General features: G+C 42.0%; 1 protein-coding gene across 1 annotated transcript; it reads right to left on the bottom strand.

Annotated features, from left to right (window-relative positions):
- Positions 1–298: 298 nt before the first annotated feature.
- Positions 299–15,377, bottom strand: LOC146578100 (uncharacterized). The gene is made up of 6 exons (XM_085267757.1): positions 15,341–15,377; positions 12,100–12,141; positions 11,655–11,924; positions 11,293–11,535; positions 11,027–11,209; positions 299–648 (listed from the first exon to the last, which is right to left on the bottom strand). The coding sequence occupies exons 1-6, from the start codon at positions 15,369–15,371 to the stop codon at positions 299–301; spliced, it is 1,119 nt and encodes a 372-aa protein (XP_085123883.1). The 5' UTR covers positions 15,372–15,377.
- Between the last annotated feature and the right edge of the window lie 7,376 nt (positions 15,378–22,753).

Below are 22,753 nucleotides of genomic sequence, written 5' to 3' on the forward strand. Positions count from 1 at the left end.
AGACTGAGGTCTCCAGTCCTCAGTGGCTCTTCATTCATCTCTGTGCGACCTCTATAATCCTGTCCCTGTTCTTCTAGCAGGTTTTGGCCGTGCTGATAGGTGTGGACTGTGTCTCTGGAATCACCACGCCTCCACTCGACTGTGACATCATCGGGTAGATCAAGAGTGGTTTTAAAGGGTAGCAGCACAGACTTCTTCCCCTTTGTTACTTCAACTATTTCCACCTTGTAGCCTGATAAAATACAACATGAGCTGTAAATACAGACACAAGTTATACATTTACTGACCTCAGATGAGTTTACTGACCTCTGATAGTGAGTATCACTACTTTCTGTTTCAGGATGGCTCCATCATTTTTGTAGACGGTGCAGGTGTAGACTCCACTGTCAGTAGGTCGGAGGTCTTTCAGGGTCAGACTGAGGTCTCCGGTTCTCAGTAGCTCTTCATTCATCTCAGGGCGGCCTTGATAGTCCTGGTGTTGCTCTTCATGCTTTTTTTGGCTGTTCTCATAAACAAGGACCTTCACATCTTCAAGGTCTGAACGTCTCCACTCCACTCTGACGTCCTCAGGCAGGTCAGCTGTGGTTTTGAAGGGAAGCAGAACAGGCTTCACCCCCGGTGTCACCTCCACTGTCTGAAGCTCGTAGACTGAAGAAAGGAGAAACAAGTTGTACAGACAGGCAGAAGTTATGTGCTGCAGTTAATTCATATCAGTTTGATTTATGTAGTGTCAGATCCCGACAAAAGTATATCCGAGTGCGTTACAATGAAAATAACTCTAAAATACCAAAGAGAGAACCACACTGATCAGGTAATCTCATTCATTTTAAAAGAAGATACTTCCAATAGAAACAGGATCAAGGAGGTGTAGCCATCTTTTGGGTGGTGAGGGGGTAGAGGAAGAAGATCAGAGAGACCACACATAACAAACAGGACAAATAACAAACTGCAGCAGAGAGAAGACAAAGTTCAGGACATGAACTAGTGGCGTATGAACATACAGGGAGTGAAATATGGGCATGAAAAAAATTTGTTTAGTGCATCATCGGAAACCCCCAAAGCCTGTAGGAGCGTGTATGAGGGATATAAGCAGTTCCAGGTACAATATTTATTTAATGTGAATGTTCACACAGGCACATTTGTTGGCCCTTTATGTGTATACATATACAAGTACTCCATCTTTTGCTTTACTTTCAATGTACTTGCCAGAATAGACAAACAGACACTACAGATGTTGGGTCTGCGCTTCCACAGGCCCCGCTGGTTAAGAAACTTATTGTCATTAACGACAAACAAGACGAACATCTTTTACTTGCTACCAAGGGAGGCCCGCTTGGTGTCTCAGGAAAGCACTGAATCCAACCACAGACGACCTCGACTCAACTTACCGCCTTTTATTGAAAACAGTTACAGTACACACAAGCACCTCCCATTGTAAAACCCCCCTATGGTTACAAAAGACAAGGCACTATGTGTGTATGTGTGTGCACTTGTAAGCATGTGTATGCATGTGATTGATGATCAATCTGAAGCCGAATGTCTTGGACGCTGTATGCATTGGAGACCTGGCGCACCTAAATATATAGCAAGGTTTCTCTGGGAATACCTGGCACAAGTCCTGGTCTCTAAGATCTTCAACTCCCATCACCTACAGCATTCTGACTGAGACATCAGGCAGAAGAAAGAGTCCTATCGGGCTCTGTTTCCCTGTGGGAATTAGGAGGCAGCTGATGAGTACCAACAGGCTAAGCAGAACGTGGCTTGGGTGGTAGCTGAAGGAAAAACTAGGATGTGGGAAGGGTTCAGAGAAGCCATGGAAAAAAAACTGTCTTGTTGGGATTCTGTCATGGGCCTTGTGTGCAGTTGGAGTCAGCAGGACTCCACTCCAAGAAGCAGAGTCTGGTTGGCTTTAAGATGGTTAACCTCCTAGGACCTGGCATCCACATATTTGGAAATCACATTTTGGGTTATTTAGACCAAAATACTAAATCTTGCTCTACATACCCCTGATATCCACTTACGAGGACATTATACTGTTACTGTTCTATTGAAATTTTAAACAAATATCCTCATATGTGGCTCTCATTTTCTTAGAAACAAAAATCAGGTAAAAAGAAATCTGGTAATTTGTTGTTCGGGTCTTAGGAGCTTAAGAAGGGGGACCTGAGGGTGTGTTCCAGCTATAGGAGGATCACACTCCTCACCCTCCCTGGGAAAGTCTGTGCCAGGGTGCTGGAAGGGAGAGTCCATCCGTTAGTCGTACTTTGGATAGAGGAAGAACAATGTGGTTTTCTTCTAGGTCACTGAAACTGGACCAGCTCTTTACTCTCTCAATGATACTCTAGCTGCAGGTGAGTTTGCCCTAGCAGATGTTTAGAAAAATTCAAATAAATAGTAAAATACCTTTAACAGCAGGATTTAAATGAGTGCTTACAGAGAAACTCAAAGAAATTTCAGCCCTTGCTTTTCAAACCCATTGATTAAAATAAACCACACATTTTTTTACTCAGTACTGAAACTGAAAGATCAAAGTTTTTGGCTTCGATCCTGAACCCACTGGTAGGCAGCTCTAAACACCACAACCAGAACACCTTGGACTTGGTAGGAAGGTGTTGGGATGAGTTTCTTTCACACTCAGTCGGAGGCACACAAAGTAATACACACATCTATACACACATAAACCTCACACGGGCTGAGCACACACAATGAAATGTTTCTCCCACTGAAAATGTGACATCCAGATGAACAGAATCAACTTTTTGGGATTTACTATAAACAGTGTTGGGAAGGTTACTTTTAAAATGTATTCCATTACAGAATACAGAATACATACCCCGAAATGTATTCTGTAACGTATTCCGTTACGTTACTCAATCAGAGTATTCTGAATACTTTGGATTACTTAATATATTATCATGCTGTTTACAACTACGTGAATGTACTATTGCTGTGTGATTTATTACTATTACTGAAGGTCCGCGGCTCAGAACCGTAGTAAAGGGACCTCTGGCTAATACGTTGGGTTCGTGTCGGGCTCGTAGCCGAAAAATAGCTTTACTTTGTTGTCTGGGTCAAGTTTGCTAGCGAGAGACAGGGAGAGGAGTTGAAAGGCTGCTGCAATGGAGCTTATTGTTTTTGGAGGAAAACACGAACACAGTGTACAGTCGAGTCTTTAGGGCTGCTCGATTATGGCAAAAATGATAATCACGATTATTTTCACTGAAATTGAGATCTCGATTATTTGACGATATTTATTTAACCCTTTAAGACCTACCATAGAACCAAATCCGCCAGAGCTTATATTATTTTTTTTACATGCTGTATTGCCATTTTTGGGAGCATATAAAGTTGCTATATATCAATACAACTGTTATAGCCCATATTTTAATAATATGTATGCATTAAGTCCATAGTAATTACATTAATTGCAAAAAGTGCAATAAACTACAAAAAAATCGTTTTTGTTTTTTTACATATATTTCTACTTGGAGAAATTTAAGAGGTTTATCCCTCAAAACTTTAAATACAAAAAAGTTGCAAAAAATAGTTTCCCACCACAGGAAATTTATTTTGAGTGTCTTCATAGTTTTATTTTGGAGATACAGCAATTTTTATATACTGCAGGAAAAACAAAAAACAATCCTATGATGCAAATTTGCAAAGAAAACAGCATGTGCATCAAAATAAACTATTTCCAGCAGTGCAATTCGAGTTCTAAGCATCCCAGAAACTATTCAGAAAAGGCAAAAATGACTTATAAAAACACCAGTATAGGCTTTTAAGGCCTACAAGTAAAAAACTACATTTTCCGCGAAAAATGACGTCACTTCCGGTTTCGAACAGGAAATGGCGGACATGCGATAGTTCGTCTTGACGTCTTTTTCAATGTGGGAAGTGTTACGAACAGCTGATCGGATCGGCAAAGCCTGTTTCTGGAATATTATATTTTTGTTCCTGCAAGCGCTTTTAATGCAATTTTTGCAAAGCTTTATGTGGAAGGAAACCGTGACCTAGGACAAGCTGATGGCATAAGATGTAAGTACAACTCCTCCGGTTTCATATGCAAAAAAATTATTGCGCTAGCTTACGGTTCCGGTTCTACAGGGATTTAAAGGGTTAACAATAACAATGTATTGAATAATGACTTTAAAAAATAATATAAAACAGTGTGCAAATACTGATAACAGTGCAAATGTTTGCAATATAAAAAATAAATGAAAAATCTAAACATCTATGTTTAGTGAACTTTGCAGTGTTGCTCTGTGGTGCAGCTATGACACCGTAGCAAAGTTTACACGGCGGTCGTGTCCAAATTCATGGGCTGCATCCTCCTGAGGACCCGGCCTTCGCGGTCTACGTGGGCCGGGTCCTCAGAAGGTCGGGTAGGCCGGAAGTAAACGGCCGTGAAATTGGACGGTCTAGCCTTCTGATTAGCGTCACCGCTGTCTTGGTGGAGTTTAATAAACTCAGCCGTCTGATCCTTGCTATCTAAAATATAACAGGACACTGGCGTAAATTCTCGACTGTCTCACACTTCTGTTTAATCAGTTTTCTGTTTCACGTTTAGTCAGCTGTGTAAAAACCAAGGAGGAACCTGTCAAGGTTCGAGTTATTGAGGAGGAGACAAACGACTGCATGGTCCTCAGTAGATGTCAAAATAGTGATTTTTATTATACATATGTACATATGGGGAAGATGAGCATCACAAGCCTTTAAGAGCTGATCTCCCTCGAACAATCTCTTCACAAGGTTTTTATTGCAATGATGACGTCAAGTCACATGATAAGTATCAGTCAGTTCTCAGAACTCAGGAAGTTCCCCTCACTCCAAAAGTTCTCCTTATATAGACATCAGCTGCTACTTTAGAGAAAAAAAAGTGTGTGATATGTTGTGTAGTTTTGTGAGTGTAGGTCCAAGCCAACAAAAGTTCACCGTGTCCTCATATGACTTTTTACTGCGGCCTGACTGGACCCACAGCGAAACTGGTGGTTTTTTCATAATAGAGTATTACATCTAGAATGGGTTTTATCCTACGTGCTCTGAAATAAACGATAAATGATACATGATAAACTGAAGATAAGTAATACAGACTAATGAAGTAACGATGAAATAATGACGGTGCTTTATGAATGATATATAGTGACAGTAAAATAAGATGTTTTCCTCGATAAACCCACCCGGGGGATTAATAAAGTTTTATTTTATCTAATCTAATAACTTTAATCTCAGCCAAACCGATTTACTCACGAACAAACAAAACACTGAAAAAAAGCCCAACAATAACATTTTTAGGTTGTCTAAGTGACTTATATTTTACGTTTAACCCGAGCAGCGAAAGTCCGCGGTGATCTGAAAATGATGTGCCGGGAGTTGTGCCGTTCTCTCGGCCGCATCAGTAACCCTCGAGCTCCCGGCTAGCTATCGAGCTGGTGGGTAGCAGATGTCTCTGAAAACATCGAAGCACTTTTGCAAATATGCGATATCTTGATAAACCGAGCAGATATTTGATGTTTACACAGCTACTTCCTCGCCTGAAAATATGTTAAAAGTTTATTTTGTGAGCCAGAAAGATTAGTATGAGTAATTTTAAAACTTAGTAGCGGCCGCCATTGTTAGAAACTGGAGTTTGGCTGGGCCGCGCTATGAATTCTGGGATATGGTAGGCCACAAAGGACACACCCGACCCATCCTTCAAATTCGGGGAAAAGGAGGACGCATTTGTCGGCTGCATTCGGAGGAGTCTACGAATTTGGACAGCCTTCGGCGCGTCGCTGTGACGTAATCGGTCTACAAATGCGGCCTCAGGAGGATGCAGCCCATGAATTTGGACACGACCACTATGTCTACTTGATCCACGTCTGACTCCGCGAACCCATAATGTTTCCACACCACTGAAGTTTGTTTTTTTTACCTCTCTTTTCAACCAACGGCAGTCACTCTCCTCTCCAAATAACTTCTGCTTAGCTTTCCGAGCTTTCCGAGCTTCCCTTGGGTCCTCTTAATTGTTGTGGTGCGTGTTCGAAATGCAGAGAGGTGCGCTCGATTTGCCACATGGAGCAGCGCGAGAGTAAAGCACGAGGGAGGGGCTAATAATTGGCTCAGTCATTTTTAATGATCGTTGAAAGCCCAGATCGTAATCGTGATTAAAATTCGATTAATTGAGCAGCCCTACGAGTCTTAATAGCTTACTTACAGCTGGGCTCGTCAGGCACTCTTCTTGGCTGCAGTGGTTGTTATTATATTTACATGCTTCCAGCTCCCGTTTCTGCTCGATGACAACTCGTACTTTTCCTTTTTCTCCCTCCCTCGCTCACAGACACATAACGAGTATGACAGTCCATTCTCCCTGCAGCACGGACTACACTGCCTATGATGCTACATTCTTTAGAGCTATACTGGTAGCATTCTGCCTATAGACTATTTGCACGTTAGCATATGCTACTTCCGGTGCGGAAACTCCTGTGGGGAGCTTTGTTTCCGGTGTCCAGACTGAGCTGTGACTGAGTGTGGCTCATCCAGCATTCTGTTATTCACTTATTTGAAGCAGGGACCGGTAAATACTGAAAACATCCCCCTGTGGCTGACGGCAGCCCAACTATACACGGGTTCAAAGTTCTTACCGTGCACGAGCAGCAGGAAGGACACGAGGCTCTTCATCCTCCTGGCAGAGACGAAAACCAACTCTGCTCCACCCGACACCCAAAACCTCTAACTTTCCAGCTGTACAAGAAAGTTTTACTTTCGGTTTCAACCTTCAAAGACAAAGCTCATAGAGACGTATTCAGAGACTTCCTTATTCCATCCGAGGGAAAAGTGCTGCAGTCAGTGACAGCAGGAGCTCAGTAAAAGCTCTATTTTTATTCTCTCTATTATTCTTTTTTTTAAATCGCTCTGTGTCGTAGTTTGCAATTGTTACATTGTATTTTACAATTACATTGTAAATTACATTACAGTTACATTGTGTATCACAATTGTAATGTAAAGTGTTTGTAGTTTGTAAAGCTCTGTCAGTAGCGGTTTTTGATACGGGCGACACGGGCGGTTGCCCGGGGCGGCATCGTGGTGGGGGGCGGCATCACGGGCCTCGGCAAAAAAATGAAAAATAAAAAAAATGCTCGTATTCATGCTGCCCCGACATCAGCCAGCCATATTGGGAATGGCACAGGCACCGATCGGTTTTCTATCGCCCATTTGCTGGGAGTAAGGGCGCCCTCCGTTTGCGAGGTGCGCCTGCTGCTTGCGGCACAGGGAGGAGAGGGCGGGGCGGCGGGGGATTCTCACTAATGCACACGGAATCACACAAACTGCGACACCACTGCCATCCTCTGCTGCTGCTTTTCGTCTCTCACTCTCCTTCTGCGTGATGCGCACATGATCACTGATGCGCTCATTTGGGTGCGCTTGATTCTTCCCTCTAGACATCCTGAGGCCGAGTCAGCAGGGAATTTGCACAAGTAAGAAAATAAATATACACTTTAGGACTCGGGGTAAAGGGATCAATAACAATTTAAAATTTATAATTTACAGTCTGATGATTTAAAGTCTCACACACAACCCGTGGAAAGGGGAGGGGGGCCCTGCTTCTTCCAATTAGACCACATTTTATTCATAATGCTGTAAATCCAAGCCCATTATGTATTCATGATCTGAATCCTGGGTTGTGTGAAATCCCAGAAATAAACCCAAGACAAAGTGAATCTGTGAACTAAGGTGTGGAACAGGGGTCTGCAACCTTTAACACAGAAAGAGCCGTTTGGAGCCGGTTTCCACGCAAAAGAAAACACTGGGAGCCGCAAATACTTTTTGACATCTAAAATGAAGATAACACTATATATTATTTTTTTTTACTTTTATGCTTTGTGTGAACAACTAAGGTGTGCTGCTTATGAAATCCATGAAGTGCTACAGCGAAAATTTAATTTAATTTATGTAATTAACACATTTTGAACTCTTAAAGAAATATAACAAAAGGAAAGACACCCAGCTGAACTACAATGATCCAGCAAACAAAAACTGTTGTGAGCTGCCACCCTTATATCGCCTTTGGGCTTTTGGAGCCTTGACCTGACTTTTAAAACAGAATTGGAAAAAATGCACTATTCTGCTAAAAAATGAAAAAAGATATTTTCAAAATTCTGCCTAAATATGTATTTTACCTGGTTAATGTGTGTGTAGAGGGAGTGTTCGCCCGGGGCACCAAACAGACTAGGACCGCCACTGAGCTCTGTAATCGTAGTTTATTGCGATGAACTTGATGCTTGTCTCCAAAGGTGCTGTAGAAATAAACTTCATCTCAGGGTACTAATGAATAAACCTCGACCAGAAAATGTGAAGTAAAAGTGTAATTTTCTAATTAATTCACTAAAAGAAAAAAGAAAAACTGCTGTTAAGACTGATTCAGACTTGTGCTCAACATCTACTAGTAACTTCTGTTGTAACAGGAAGCTGTCACGTTCCTGGGTCATTTGAGTGTTTTGAATTTTCTTGTGTCATTTTGTATTATTACTTATGTTTTAGGTCCACTTTGTCAGTGTGGAGCTAATTCTAGATAACCTAGATTACTCTGTTTAGATTTGTTTATTAGATTTCCCCGCGTTGTTGCCCTCTGTCTTTGTGTCTGTGTTTATATAGCTGTGTGAGTTCTGGTGCCTTGTTTCCCTGCTTGTGTTTTATTCCATCATGTTTCTCCAGCCCACAATGTCTGCTCTCTCTCTGCATCCTGTTACCACTCATGGTCACCTTAGGTAACAGGCCTCTAGGTGTTGTGGATAAATACAACAAAATAAAACCAGTGACAAAAAAAGAGGACTTATTCATAACACGCGGACCCAGGGAAACCGAGTTAATGATAAAAACATTTAAAAATGTAACGATAAAGGCCCTGAAAACCATAAATTTCCCACCCGAGCCTCAACTCTCGTGGCCTGGTACCAAACGTTTGGAGGCCGGTGCTGTAAAACATACGTGACGCACAGATCAGCTGAGTGTTCCTGTGCACTCAGGAACCCTGATCCTCTCCTGTTCAATTCAGTTTTATTTATACAGCACCAAATCACAACAACAGTCACCTCCAGGTGAGGTAGAACCTACAATATTACATACAGAGAATCTTACGACCCGCTATCAGCAAGGGCTTTGGTGACAGTGGGAAGGAAAAACTCCCATTTAACAGGAAGAGCTTTTAAGCAGAACCAGACTCAGGTCCACCCGGTTGGGGGTGATGGAGTTGTCATATGTTGTTGTCCAGGCGAGATCCTGATTGGCGGTGGGAGCTGTGCATCTCTGATCTTCCTCTCCTCATCCTTTGAGATGTCCAACTTTTGGGTCGCCCTCGCTTCCTGCTTCCTTTTTTGGATTTGCACTGACTTTGTGCAATTTAAGATTTGGGACCACATTTCCACTTGCCCTTACACTTGTAAGCTCAGATGGTTAATGTTCACAGCTAAAATAAAATAAATTGAACTGATCCAGCAGAACTAACATTTTGTGTTTAATGTCAGTGAGCACAGAAGCTGTCTCTACCTCCCCCTACAAGCTCAAACAGAACATGTAATGTCAGGTTGAGGTGGTTATTTTGAGTTTGCTGATGGCGTTTTATTTCAGGAGTTGTTGTCAAGGTTACCTGTCAACCCATCAGATTTCTTCTTTTTTTTAAAGACCACCTGACTATAACTGACCTGAGCACACCCTGGGGACAGAAATATGAGGGAATAATATCAGGTAGATGTGAAGGTGAACACTGAATCACCACCATCATCATCAGTTTTTGCTCAAGTTTACCTGAAGGGTAAGACCTTACGTCCAAGTGGGCATTCAATGGATCAGCAGGATGTTTGTCTGGACACACACACACACACACACACACACACAAACACACACACACACACACACACACACACACACACACACAGTGAGAAATTGTGTGTTGACTGAAACTATAAAGGATGGTGTGTGGGTGGGTTGTTTTGGTGTTGGTGTTGTTTGGTGTTTTGGTGACACACACCTGTCCTGTGTGAAGGAGACATCAGCATAAGTGACATCTGAAAGAGGAGATGAGTCCTGATAAATGAAGCAGGAAACAAAAACATATTCTAGTGAATAAACTGTTCGTTTGAAGTCCTTTGTGACCTTATAGTACCATATGACCCTATTAGAGCACTTCAAATCCTTCCTTAGTTATACTGCAGTTATACAGCAGATCTGGGCTCCAGGTTCTGCTCAAGGTTTCATCCTGTTAATTATGATGATGATGATAATGATGAAAATGATTATTATGATTATTTTTTATTGGGAGGTCAGTCAGTAACACATGCCTGTAAAATGTGTTGGTTGGATGAGGTTATGTTTAATTTAATGCTTTCATGCTGAGCTGACCAAGCATCAAACACAAAGAGTAGCAGCATAAACACCACATCCTGTCACAGACACAGGTACATATAAGGTATGTAGACCACAGGATATGAAGTTTACACATGGGCTGCTTCCTGTTGACAGAGATGAGAGCTCATAAACTTTCACATTATAAAGTATGTCAGAAGCAGATGAAACCACACAGGTCTTACTTGTTTAAACTCTAATGCAAAATATATTGTAGAGCCCAGAGTGGACATTAACACTCAGCTAAAGATTAATTAAATAATCACTTAATTCTTAAAGTACAAGAGCAAGTAAACTAAACAGTACTCTGGTCCTGCACTGGTTTAAACTCTAACAACTTAACAGAGTGAACCCTTTTATAGGCCCGGGCACTGATCATGACGGTAGAGGAGAAACAGCTCTCACATCATTTTTATTTTTATTATTGTTATTATTATTATTATTATTATTATTATTATTATTGTTGTTGTTGTTGTTGTTGTTGTTGTTATTATTATTATTATCGCAAAGCATCTGAAGCACTGTTAAAATGGTTTCCCACTGCCTTTCAGAGGACGGTTTAGGAATGTGACACTGCTGCACTCTTGTAGACTCTTATATGATCCACACTGATCTGACTGCAAACTGTTAAATCTAAAAGACTTTATACCTTTTAATTTCCTATAGAGGAGCAGAGCTCCAAGCAGAACTAGAACCAGAAGAATCACAGAAACCAGACCGGCTATCATGGCAACGATGGAGGAGGAGGAGGAGGAGGAGGAGAGAGGAGGCGATGCTGTGCCAGTACACGGACATGCAGAAGTATCGGGAGAGTTAACAGGAGAGGTGCAGGCTGTGGTGAGGATGAAGATGGTTCAGTCAGTTCATTGTCAGGTCAGCAGGTCATTAAAACAAAAGTGATGTCAGTGTTCTGACCTCTGACCCGCAGAAAGCTCTGATGAGATTCTCCAAATGTGTCAGTAGAACATGAGTAGAGACCTTCATCAGACTGCTGGACATTTGTGATGATGAGCTCCGATTTAGATTCAGACCCAACATGACTTCCATTAATGAAGAAATAAGCTCTGACTGTGCCACCATTCCTCTGTCTGCAACGCAAGGTCATGTTACTTCCTGTCCTCACAGGAAGTGCAGGAATCTCCAGGATCACATGTTTATCTAACCAACAGAAACACAAACAGAGCATGACACAACGTCTTTGGAAAAACAGGAATTTTACATCCAACCTCTGGAAACATCTGCACAGAGACACAGCTGGAACAGCTGACTGTCTGTACCTGAAACACTGATGGACACTTCATCGCTCTGCTGTCCAGATGAGTTCTCACAGAAGTAACTTCCCCCAGAGGAGACGGAGCGATCCAGAACACAGGAGGAACCATGAACCCTCCCAAAGCCTCCAGCTGCTCTACAGTCCTCAGTGGGTCCTCCTCTGGTCCTCTTCACTGTCCATCCATCAGCTGTCTGTCCATCATCAACACAACTCAGAGACACTGAAGAAGATCCTCTGAAGACCTGCTGAAGGTTTGGACTGACAGACAGAGACACTGGAGGACACACACACACACACACACACACACACACACACACGCGCGCGCACACACACACACACACACACACACACGCACACACACGCACACACGCGCACACACACACACACAGAGTAAATGTATTTGTGTTCTTGTTGGAGTCTCACTGATTGTTTTCATTTCATCAACTCACCTGCAGAAACAGTCGGTGCAGACAGCAGCAGCACACACACACCTGTAACAGGAGGACAAAGGTCAGTAAAGGTCAGAGGTCACTGTGTGGGAATTACTATAATTCCTGAGAATATAGCCTCATCAAATACTGTGAACTAACATCAAAAACGTATAATAGTGAAACTGCTCCATTCACTAACCGTCTGAAAGTTGTTAGAAGCTACTAAATAAAACTGGATGCAAAACTGATACATTACTGCTGGAAAGAGAGACTGAACGCCTAACGTTGCAAAATCACCTCCACCTCAGAGCAGGCACCAGTCTTTTGGTGCCTTATGGACACAGAGAACTATAAAGGTAGTGATTTTGGGGGGTCTGCTATTGTATAGAGCACTTTGAGTAATCTGGGAGAGTAGAAAAGTGCTATATAGGAATCAGTCCATTCACTGTCTGAACAGAGTTTTGTCGTGTTTCTTTTGCATTATAATGTTCTGGCACATTAAGGTGATTAAGATACAAATTAGGCTGACATCTGGGGCCAGAATCAACTGGCTTTGTGCTGGCCCATGTGTGGGCCACCTCTGGCAAACCAGATCTGGGCCATTGAAGGGCCGTCATTCTTTGCAGTATGTGGGCCATGTGTAAGCACATTGTGTGGGCCAGTACGGGGCCATACCAATTTTGCTATTTGGGCAGATTCAGATTCATGGCACAACATAGATGGGACAAGACTCGGCGGTCTAGCTGCATCTAAGGGGCAAAGGTCACTGTGTGTGGATGCCAAAGTTCACATTTTGGACAGAGAAGATAGATGGTTTTAAAGAGGAGTGAAAAAAGCCACAGCAACTGTCTGCTATCTATAATCCAGTGTTGAGATCCTTTCCCAGAATCCTTAACGCCCACTCACATCCTGGGCCATCTGAGCCATCTGACCTCAGGAAATCACATGATAGGGTGGAGCCAGGTTTGACAATGAATTCACGTGAAATCTTGGCTGATTGTGACCTACACCCATTTTCACACCTTGGCTCATGTGATTAGGTAGAGGATCAACAGGGATCAATTGTCCCCGTTGAGGGGGGACACTCCCTCGGGGCTTAAATCTGGGACTCTCCACCATTTGACCCTAAAACAGAAGAAGCTTCTCGGATGAAACCTCTTCAAGAAACTTAAAGAAGTCTAGATGCTTTTCTTTCCAAGCTCCTTAGAATGAATGATGCAAACCTCAATGAGATGAAGCAAAACTATAAAGTATTGTGGGCCTAAATTCAATTTTCAATTCAATTCACTTTTAATTTTTTATATAGCGCCAAATCACAACAAAAGTTGCCTCAAGGCGCTTCATAGGTACAGAGAAAAACCCATGGCAGATGATGATGGCAGATACTCCCTTCACCTTGGCCAAAAAGGCTAAAATGACCAAAGAAAAAGTGAAAAACAGCTGAACATGAGAGGTTTTTGGACAAAGTTTGTGTTTTTTCCATTGTTTAATCACTGCTTCCAGCCAAGAGTGATACCATATATACCCTATAGCTGCAGAAAAGGCTAACATTGTTATCTTTTTACGAAAAAAAACAGCTGAACATGAGAGGTTTTTGGACAAAGTTTGTGTTCTCCATTCTTTAAGCACCGGTTTGAGTACCGTTTAAGCACCGGCACCATTTGAAAAGGAACGGTTTTGTACTGGTATAGGATAAAACCTAAATGATACCCATCCCTATGTGGAAGTACTGACCTTACTTTGAGTTTGATTCCATAAAAAGTGACAAAAACGTTAGTGTCCGTTGTGCGTGGGAAGAAAACTTCTTTTTACAGCAAACCCCCCCCCCCCCGCCCTCCTAAACCTCCAAGCAAGCACCGGGAGTGCGCTACCAATTCACAGAGAATCTCGTGGATTCTTCCACTGACCGCCGCGGCCGCACCAGGGTAAACCTCCGCCTACCCCACTCCTGCTTTACAGGTGAAAATAGAGCAACAGGACCGCTGAGTCTTTAATTTTTATTTATTTTCTGCTGTGTTTCACTTGCATGTATTTGAAAGAGTGAGTGTAAACACAAAAACCTATTTTATTTTATGTGCTGGAATGTGCAGAAAATAGGTTTAAATGTTAAATAAATTTCTTCCAGGCAGAGAATGTTGCATATAACTGATAAAACAAGTTAAAAAAAAGAGACTTTTCCATTTGATTACATTTTGTATGATGGATTATACAGAAAAAGTAGAATTGGGCTGAAAGATGTATCACTTTATCACCTATTCAGGTTGTAAATCGTGTTTTTAAAAAGTAACTAAGTAACTAAGTAATTAATTACTTTTGAAAATAAGTAATCAGTAAAGTAACGGGATTACTTTTGGGGGGAAGTAATCAGTAATTAGTTACTGGGAAATGTGAGTAACTGTATTCTGTTACAGTTATCGTTTAAAAAGGTGGTTTTCAGAATACAGTTACTTTGTTGAAATAAATGGACTACACATCGTTCTTTTCCTGTTTCATATGTTAGGCTGTCCCCTCTCTATTTGTGGTTATTTCACGCCGGTGGAAACTCAAACAAAACATGCATTAAGAGGCTCAAATGTCTGTGTCTCAATCTCACGGTCCATGTCACCTCTACTTGCGGCCCGCATAAATGATGTGAAGAAATATTTGTAAAAATTATTATTCAAAAAATTATATGGAGGCAATTGAGAGAGTGTTACAGGTATATCATGTATGAAGCATGTAAATATAATAATAACCAAAGAGTGCCTGACGACCCCAGTTGTAATTGAACTATTAAGACTCTACCTCTCTGTCTCTCGCTTGCAAAGTTGACCCAGACAACAAAGTAAAGCTAGTTTTCAGCTACGAGCCTGACACGAACCCGACGTATTAACCAGAGGTCCCTTTAATACGGCTCGAGCCGCGGACCTGCCGCTGAATAGTTTTCTATACAAGATCGCTGCAAAAAGTGCAGCCTTACCTAATGTCCACCTACTGTTACTCATGTATATTAAGATTTAAAAATCTAGTTTGTATTGATATGGCGAGTAGCCTTCAGTAATAGTAATATATCACACAGCAATAGTACATTCATGTAGTTTTAGGAAGCATGATAATATATTAAGTTATCCAGAGTATTCTGAATTGAGTAATGTTTTCTGAATACATTACAAAATACATTTTTGGGCATGTATTCTGTAATCTGTAGTGGAATACATTTTAAAAGTAACCTTCCCAACACTGGTTAGAGCTGAGAGTAGGAAGTGTGTGATGGACTCACCGAGGAGCAGACAGACACATGCAGTCTTCATGCTGTCTGGATGACGACCGACTGAAGTGCGACAGAACAAGGACTTCAGCGACAGCTGACACTTCCCTGTTCACACCTCCAGCGTCACTGACCAAACCTGCTGCTGTGACAGATGTTTAAAGTCATGTATGCTTTAAAGCAGCTGAGATGTCGTTTGAGTTTCTGTAAGAGATTTAACACAAAGTGCAGCTACACTGTTTCCCTTTATTATCTATTTTTAATATGTTTGTGTGGGTTGGGGTAAAATTTTGCTGCCTCACATAACCTTATGATGCCATTTATTTAATGTCATTGTGTCATTAGGCTTAATTAGGTCATTTACATTGTTATGCAAGATGGTGCTAATGCTTTGAGTTCCTTGACAATTAAACGGATTCACTGTCTCGATCGTGACATCAGCTTTGTGTTTGACGTGTAAGAGTTTAACTTCAGGGATGAATTATTGAATCCTGTTAAGCTCCACACCCCTGGTACCGGGGGCAAAAGGGGGAGATCACGTTTAATCAGTTATAACACAGGTCAGAAATAAAAGTTCCACAGAAACCTCTGAATCTCAGCTAAAAGCTCATAGAAACCATTATCTACAACCACCAAACACAACAAAAACAAGCCATGATTAAGCGCTTTTGGAGGTGTGAGCCGTGATGTTGAAAGGGTAGCGTGAAATAGAAAGGTTCATACAGTGAGTGTTAATAGATATCTTATCTACTGTAATATTGATTGATGCTAGGTGCTAAGTGTAATTTTTTAAATGTGATTTCAGACATCATTTTCCCCAAAATAACAAATAAACCTCAATGAAACTCATTAACAGGGAACAGCTTACAACTTACAAAGACAATTATGGAATTATGGATGGAAACTCTTAGCAGGCAGAGTTCATTTGGACAAAGACTCAGACAGGAATGTTTGTGGTGAGAAACTTTAATAGTTAATAGTGAATGTGTGTGTGAATGGGTGGATGACTGGATATGTAAAGCGCTTTGGGGTCCTTAGGGACTAGTAAAGCGCTATATAAATACAGGCCATTTACCATTTTACCATTTTATCACTAAAGCAGAGAAACTGTGTAATACATACACGGTCACATCTGTCATGTCTGAAAAAAAAAGACAGAATGAAGAAGAATTAAGGACGAGGTCGTCCATCGGCATGACTTCCATTAATGAAGAAATGAGCTGTGATGATGTCCCCATGCACCCGTCTGCAAGGCAGAACCACATCATCGCCTGTCCTCACTGCAGGGATCTCCTGGACCAGCCCTTTATCTGAGGAACAGACACTGAAACAGTGATGCAGAGACAGAGTTAATGATAACGGAGACACAGCTGGAACAGCTGACTGTCTGTACCTGAAACACTGATGGACACTTCATCGCTCTGCTGTCCAGATGAGTTCTCACAGAAGTAACTTCCCCCAGAGGAGACGGAGCGATCCAGAACACAGGAGGAACCATGAACCCTCCCAAAGCCTGCAGCTGCTCCACAGTCCTCAGTGAGTCCTCCTCTGGTCCTCTTCACTGTCCATCCATCAGCTGTCTGTCCATCATCAACACAACTCAGAGACACTGAAGAAGATCCTCTGAAGACCTGCTGAAGGTTTGGACTGACAGACAGAGACACTGGAGGACACACAGAGTTCTCTCCCTCGTGCACAAGTAACAAAAAGAGCTCTGGTGACTTGCGTCTTGCTTTTCCTGTTGTTGTAGAATTGTCTCATTCCAGTGAGGGGTTGTGCTAGACCAGACCTTCCCAAAGGGGGGAAAAAACAAAACCAATAAACAAACGCTTGGACACTGCTAGCACGGCTGCCTACACAAATGCAAAGCAGGAGATGAAGCATCGCTGAATATGTTTTCAAACATATTCTGAGTAGGAAGATGTTGGTAACACCAGACTGCAGATGATCTGCATACAGGGCTGGACTGGGACAAAAAAATCGTCCTGGGGAATTTGAATAGAGCCCTTCCTGGCCCCCTGGCAACACTTTGCTAGATCCGCCCCTGCACAGTTACCAGCTGTCAGCTACTTAGAAAAGGATCCTGGTGTTATTTGTCTCTCAGAAACAGTTCATAACTTCCCTTCAACTCATTCATGTCACCTAAAAGGTAAACCTGTTTCTCTATCACCTGTTCAGCTCTGATGATCCAGTAAGGACATCTCCTGGTTTCATCTTCATGTTTCCCTCTCACCACATATCCAAACCGACATCATGACCAGCAGCTTTACAGCTGTGGCTCCAGCAAACATCAGCTGATACTAGAAATTAATATTAAATAAATTCTAACAACAGCTGATCAAACGTGCTGCTGTTGTTTAACGTGACATCTGCTGGTTTCCTCTTTCTGGAGCAAAGTGGGCGATAAACAAACAAGAGAGAAAAGCAGATCAGCTGATCATTGATCAGTTTTCATGATTGAAGTAGAAACAGGAGAGGGAGGGTGAGAGAATGAGAGAAGAAGAGGCAGCTGTGCAGGAAAGACAGAATAACTCCAGCTTTGTGTCTTTTTCATTGTAGCTGAAGTTCGGGACAAACTGTTCCTTTTCACCTCAATAAGAAACGCGTAATATTTTCTCTGAATACGAGACGATTCCGTTTTTTACGGGACGGTTGGCAACTCTACTAACTAACCTTATGAACAAAATAAAGTTCAACATCAGTAACATAGCACCCACCCAGCTGTATAGAAACTCTGTCATGCTAGCTAGCACGCAGTACGAAAAAGTCAGCATAACGAAAATAAACTCCACCTAAACTTGGTTTATATCTGACCCAGAGAGACTGCAGGTCATAACTTCTTACCTGAAGTTCAGTTCACACTTGGACCGGCGGCCGCTTCGGGTCTCTCCTCCTGCCTCCCTTTTCCTTCATCCACCTGCTGGCCTCCACCACTTGCTAATGTTACTGAATCTGTGGAAGCTCCGCGATAGCCACCACACGAAGTAACGAGTAACAATCCTATCTAAATCCCAGTAACGAGTAACGCGTTCCTGATTTTGGCATAATAACTAGTTACCGTGCTCGTTACCACAATAATAACGTAGTTACTGTAACGCGTTACTTAATAACGCATTAGTCCCAACACTTCTGAAGATAGAGACAAAATACTGTTTATCTGCCATTCAGCAATTCATCTCACGTAAACAATAACGTGGCGCACAGCGTGACGTGAAAAAAAGGACTCATATCTTTGACGTTGCGTGACGAACTCTGTATTCCTCGTCCACACGTAAACGGAAAAAAGGAGTTTTAAAAAATCTCCGTTTTAAAAAATCTCAGTTTTCGGTGATTTGAAACGCCGTTTACGTGTGGACGAAACAGCAGCGTTTTCAAAAATACCCGTGTAGGTGCGGACGTAGCATAAAAGAGTTAGTAGTTTATTTTCTTACTACCTGTAATTTATTGCAGGTTACTTGTATTTGCTTAATTGTTTACTAAATGTTTGAGGTGTGAAATAAACCGCAATTGAGCAAAATATGGGTGTGTGTGGTTGGAGGATGTGTTCGTGCGTGGGGGGGGGGGCACAAACATTTTTCTTGTAAAACAAAGGGGGGTCCAGCAAAGAAAGTTTGGGAACCACTGGTCAAACAGACCGAGCTGCATCGTCCGTTTGCTTTTCGTCAGACTTGGTGACCACAGCATTGTTTTTTAAGTTTCACGATCCAAAGTTTTGAAACATGCTGGGATATTTTTCCTTCATATATTGAAAGCTTTTCAAAATGTGGGTTTTTGAGTAATGGTCCATCTACACCACAGGTGTTGAACTCCGGCCGGTATCCTGCAAGTTTTAGTTGTGTGCTGGACTGAGCAAATATGACCAGCTGTCCCATATTGCCAGAAATATCCACAAATGGTGTAATCGGAAAAGAAGTAAACTCTGAAAGATTGCACTGTCATAATAACTGAAGGTAATTGTGTTAAATGTGTGCTTATTTTTCATTTTGAACCTTTGTCTACCTACAACTTTGACCTAAAGCAGTCTGATAACTGAAAAATAAAATTCAAATATGCTGATCACTGATCGCTGCTTGCCTGTTGCAGGGTTTGGGGGACGTGTGTTAGGAGCTTTATGGTTTGCTTCACCACAGCCCTTTTTTTTATAGTGGACAGTTTGTAGCACTCTAACAGACTTTAGAGGCTGGAAACGTATAGTATGTTGAAGTCTATGCACACACACACTCTGATCTCGGTTAGAAACCCAAAGCAACAATCCCACTTAAAGCCTTAGATCTGCATCCTCAGTGTGTGACGATCACAGACAGGAAGCTCTTCTTCCTGTGCAGGAGGATCACAGACAGCAGTCCCATCTTCATCCTCACATTCCCGTTTTAGAGCTCCTCACTGCTGCTGACCTCACCCTCCTCCCAGGAAACTCAACAGGAAGTTGCACCTCTCTGACAGGAGGCCCTAGTGATGCGCAAATCATGAACGAATCGTTTAATACTCGAGAATCACTTTACTGACTCGTGAATCATGATTCACAAGCCCAACTGACTCACTGACTCATCCCTATTTCTATTAGCAAACTAATTTCATTAGTAGAAATATATCTTGCTTATAATTAAAATTGTGGGAAGAAAAAAAACAGTTTCTGAACAAAAACATTTCTGCTCTGAACTGGAAGAAAAAACCTTGAGTAGAAGCTCACATCAAGACAATAGCTCCTCGGTTCACAGTAGCATCGCTCAGCTAACATGCTAACAGCACATTTGAGCTACTAATCACAGCACGAATGAATCACTCAGGACTCACCAATCCCCTCCCTCCTGGCTCACAGCTTCTTCTTCTTTTTCTTGGTTGGCAACCAATGTTAAGGCGCTTTACCGCCCCCTGGCTCACAGCTCAGTGGACATTTAGATGAGAAAATATATATTTGACACATTTGAGGAAAATACTAATAAAATACAAATAAAAAGAAATAAAATAAATGTTCCTTTTAGAAAATTTTTTGCTCACTAAAAATTGTTGTTTTTCTTTTTCAATCACTCATCTTAGTAGTAGGATATACATTAAAAAGAAACAAATTAAGTTTGAGTGAAAAAAGTAAATTTTTTGCACTCTCTGGTCAACTGACTTAGGCTACGTCCACACGTACCCGGGTATTTTTGAAAACGCAGATTTTTCTATGCGTTTGCACCTTTCGTCCACACGTAAACGGCCTTTTCGGTCACTGAAAACGGAGATTTCTAAAAATGCCTGCCAGGGTGTGTCACGGCTGCACAGCAGTCATGTGGTGAATTGAGAAAAGGATCCAAGATGCAGGCACTGACTGGGGTGCGAGTGAATGTTTATTTACAGAGGTGATAAGGTGACAAAAACAGGAAGAGCAGAGCGGGGAGAAAACCAAACTAAACTGGGGAAAACTAAAGAACTCAACTTAAGCCAAACACGCACGGGGGGAGGAACAAAATACACAATGAAAGATGGCGGAGAGACGCAGACTGAACACCGGGTTACACAGAATGATGCAGACAGACATGGAGTTAATGTCACGGTTCTGGGTCCGTTGGACCCAGTATTTTGAGTTCATTATGTTTTGGTACTTTTGCATCATGGATTTTCTTTTGGTGTTTTAGTTATCTTGATGTTTTTCTATATTATGATTTATGATCTGATACTGTTGTGATTATGATTATCATTTAGTAGACTTTGGTCAGTGTCAGGTCTGTCTCTGTCTAGTCTGTGTCTTAGTAAAGTGTGTTTTGTTTCCTGTTTTACTTTGAAGGTTCTTGTTCCTGTCTGATGTCAGTGTTCCGGCTTCGCTCTCCCTGTCTCGTTAGGTCTTATTCCTCCCAGCTGTGTCCCCCTTCTGTCTCTAATTCCTTGATGACTCCCTCAGTGTATTTAAGCCCAGTGTGTCTTTATGTCAGTGTCGTGTCGTTAATGTCTGTTCACCCTCAGTTTATGCCTGTGTGTTATTGGTTTCTGTTTTCATGGCACTTCACGTTCATTTCTCATGTCAGCAATAAAGCTGTGGTTTTGATTCACAATTCTGTGTTCGAGTCCTGCACTTGGATCCTCCCCTCCACCTAACAGAGGACGCGACAGAGAGCACAGGAAAACACAGGGCTTAAATACACGGGGAGTAATCAGGGAGTGGGCCACAGGAGGGAGACACAGCTGGGAACAATTAGGCTAACGAGATAGGGGAGAGGTAAAACTGAACACTGACATGAGACATGAACTTTCAGAATAAAACAGGAAACTAACAGACACAGAGAACCAGACAGGACACTGAACTTGACAGGCAGACTCATGAGCAGACACAATAACACCGTGGACAGACAGAGAAGTGGGAGCAGGCAGGCAAAGAACAGAAGCCTAACAAATGGCAAAATCACAACAGAATACACACTCGGAATGAACAAAAGCATAAGGAAACACAAAACACTGAGTCCTCAGACTCAGGACCATGACAGGGTGGATATTTTCGAAAACTCGCAACTCGTTTTTGCATGAGGAAAACGAAGAAAACGCAGCGTCAAAGGTGGGCGCCTTTTTTGACGTCACACTGCTATTGTTACATTATTGTTATTGTTACGTTATTGTTTCGGTGAAATGAATTTCTACAATACTGCTACTGTTACTTGTACTCTCTGCAGTGTTTAAATGCTTACATATACACACAGTTACTGTCCCTCCACACATACGACTCAGTTCTGCTTCTATGCCCCAGCTTTGTTTACTATTTCCCACCGAGGTAGTGATGTGCAGATCGATCCTGAAATATTGATTCCTCCGATACCAATCATTTATGTTCTAGAATCGATTCTCACATTAAAATATCGATATTTTAGTAATTTAGAGTAAATTTGTAGTTTATCATTAACAGGAACACAGTGGAAAGAAACTATAACATTCGGATTGTCTACATTCAAAGGAACTACTTCCTCTTTCGCCTTTCATAGTCATGTGTGAAATACGGCTGTATAAATGTCTCGCAGCGCTTTGGCGTGCGCACTCACAACAATGGCTGAGCGTAATCGGAGTCATGTGCGGAAAATTGTCATGTGAGTCAGTGTATTTTACCTCCACAGACGTGGTTTGGGATACATGTGGGAAAAAGTGCTCCAAGAGTGAGGTGTTGTGGCCATACTAGGGAGACATTCAAAAGGGCTGTTGGGGGGTAAATACATTTTACAGTGTTTATTTATCGGATAAAATACGTTAAATGTCACCGTTTTCAATGGCCGACACGGAAACAGCGGGGGTGTCCAAATTCAGAGGCTGCTTCCACCTGAGGACCCGGCCTTCGTGGTCTAAAGAAAGCCGGGTAGTACGTCACGAGCTCCGTCAGTGGAGTGAAACTCTGCCGTCTGCTCCTTGCTCTCTAAAATATAACCGGGCACTGATGTAAACTCTCAACCGTCTCACTCTTCTGTT

This window comes from Mchenga conophoros, linkage group LG3 (assembly GCF_057382185.1).
Source record: "Mchenga conophoros isolate Kocher_MC1m ecotype Shallow Benthic linkage group LG3, M_conophoros_male_GT1.1, whole genome shotgun sequence".
NCBI classification, from domain to species: Eukaryota; Metazoa; Chordata; class Actinopteri; order Cichliformes; family Cichlidae; genus Mchenga; species Mchenga conophoros.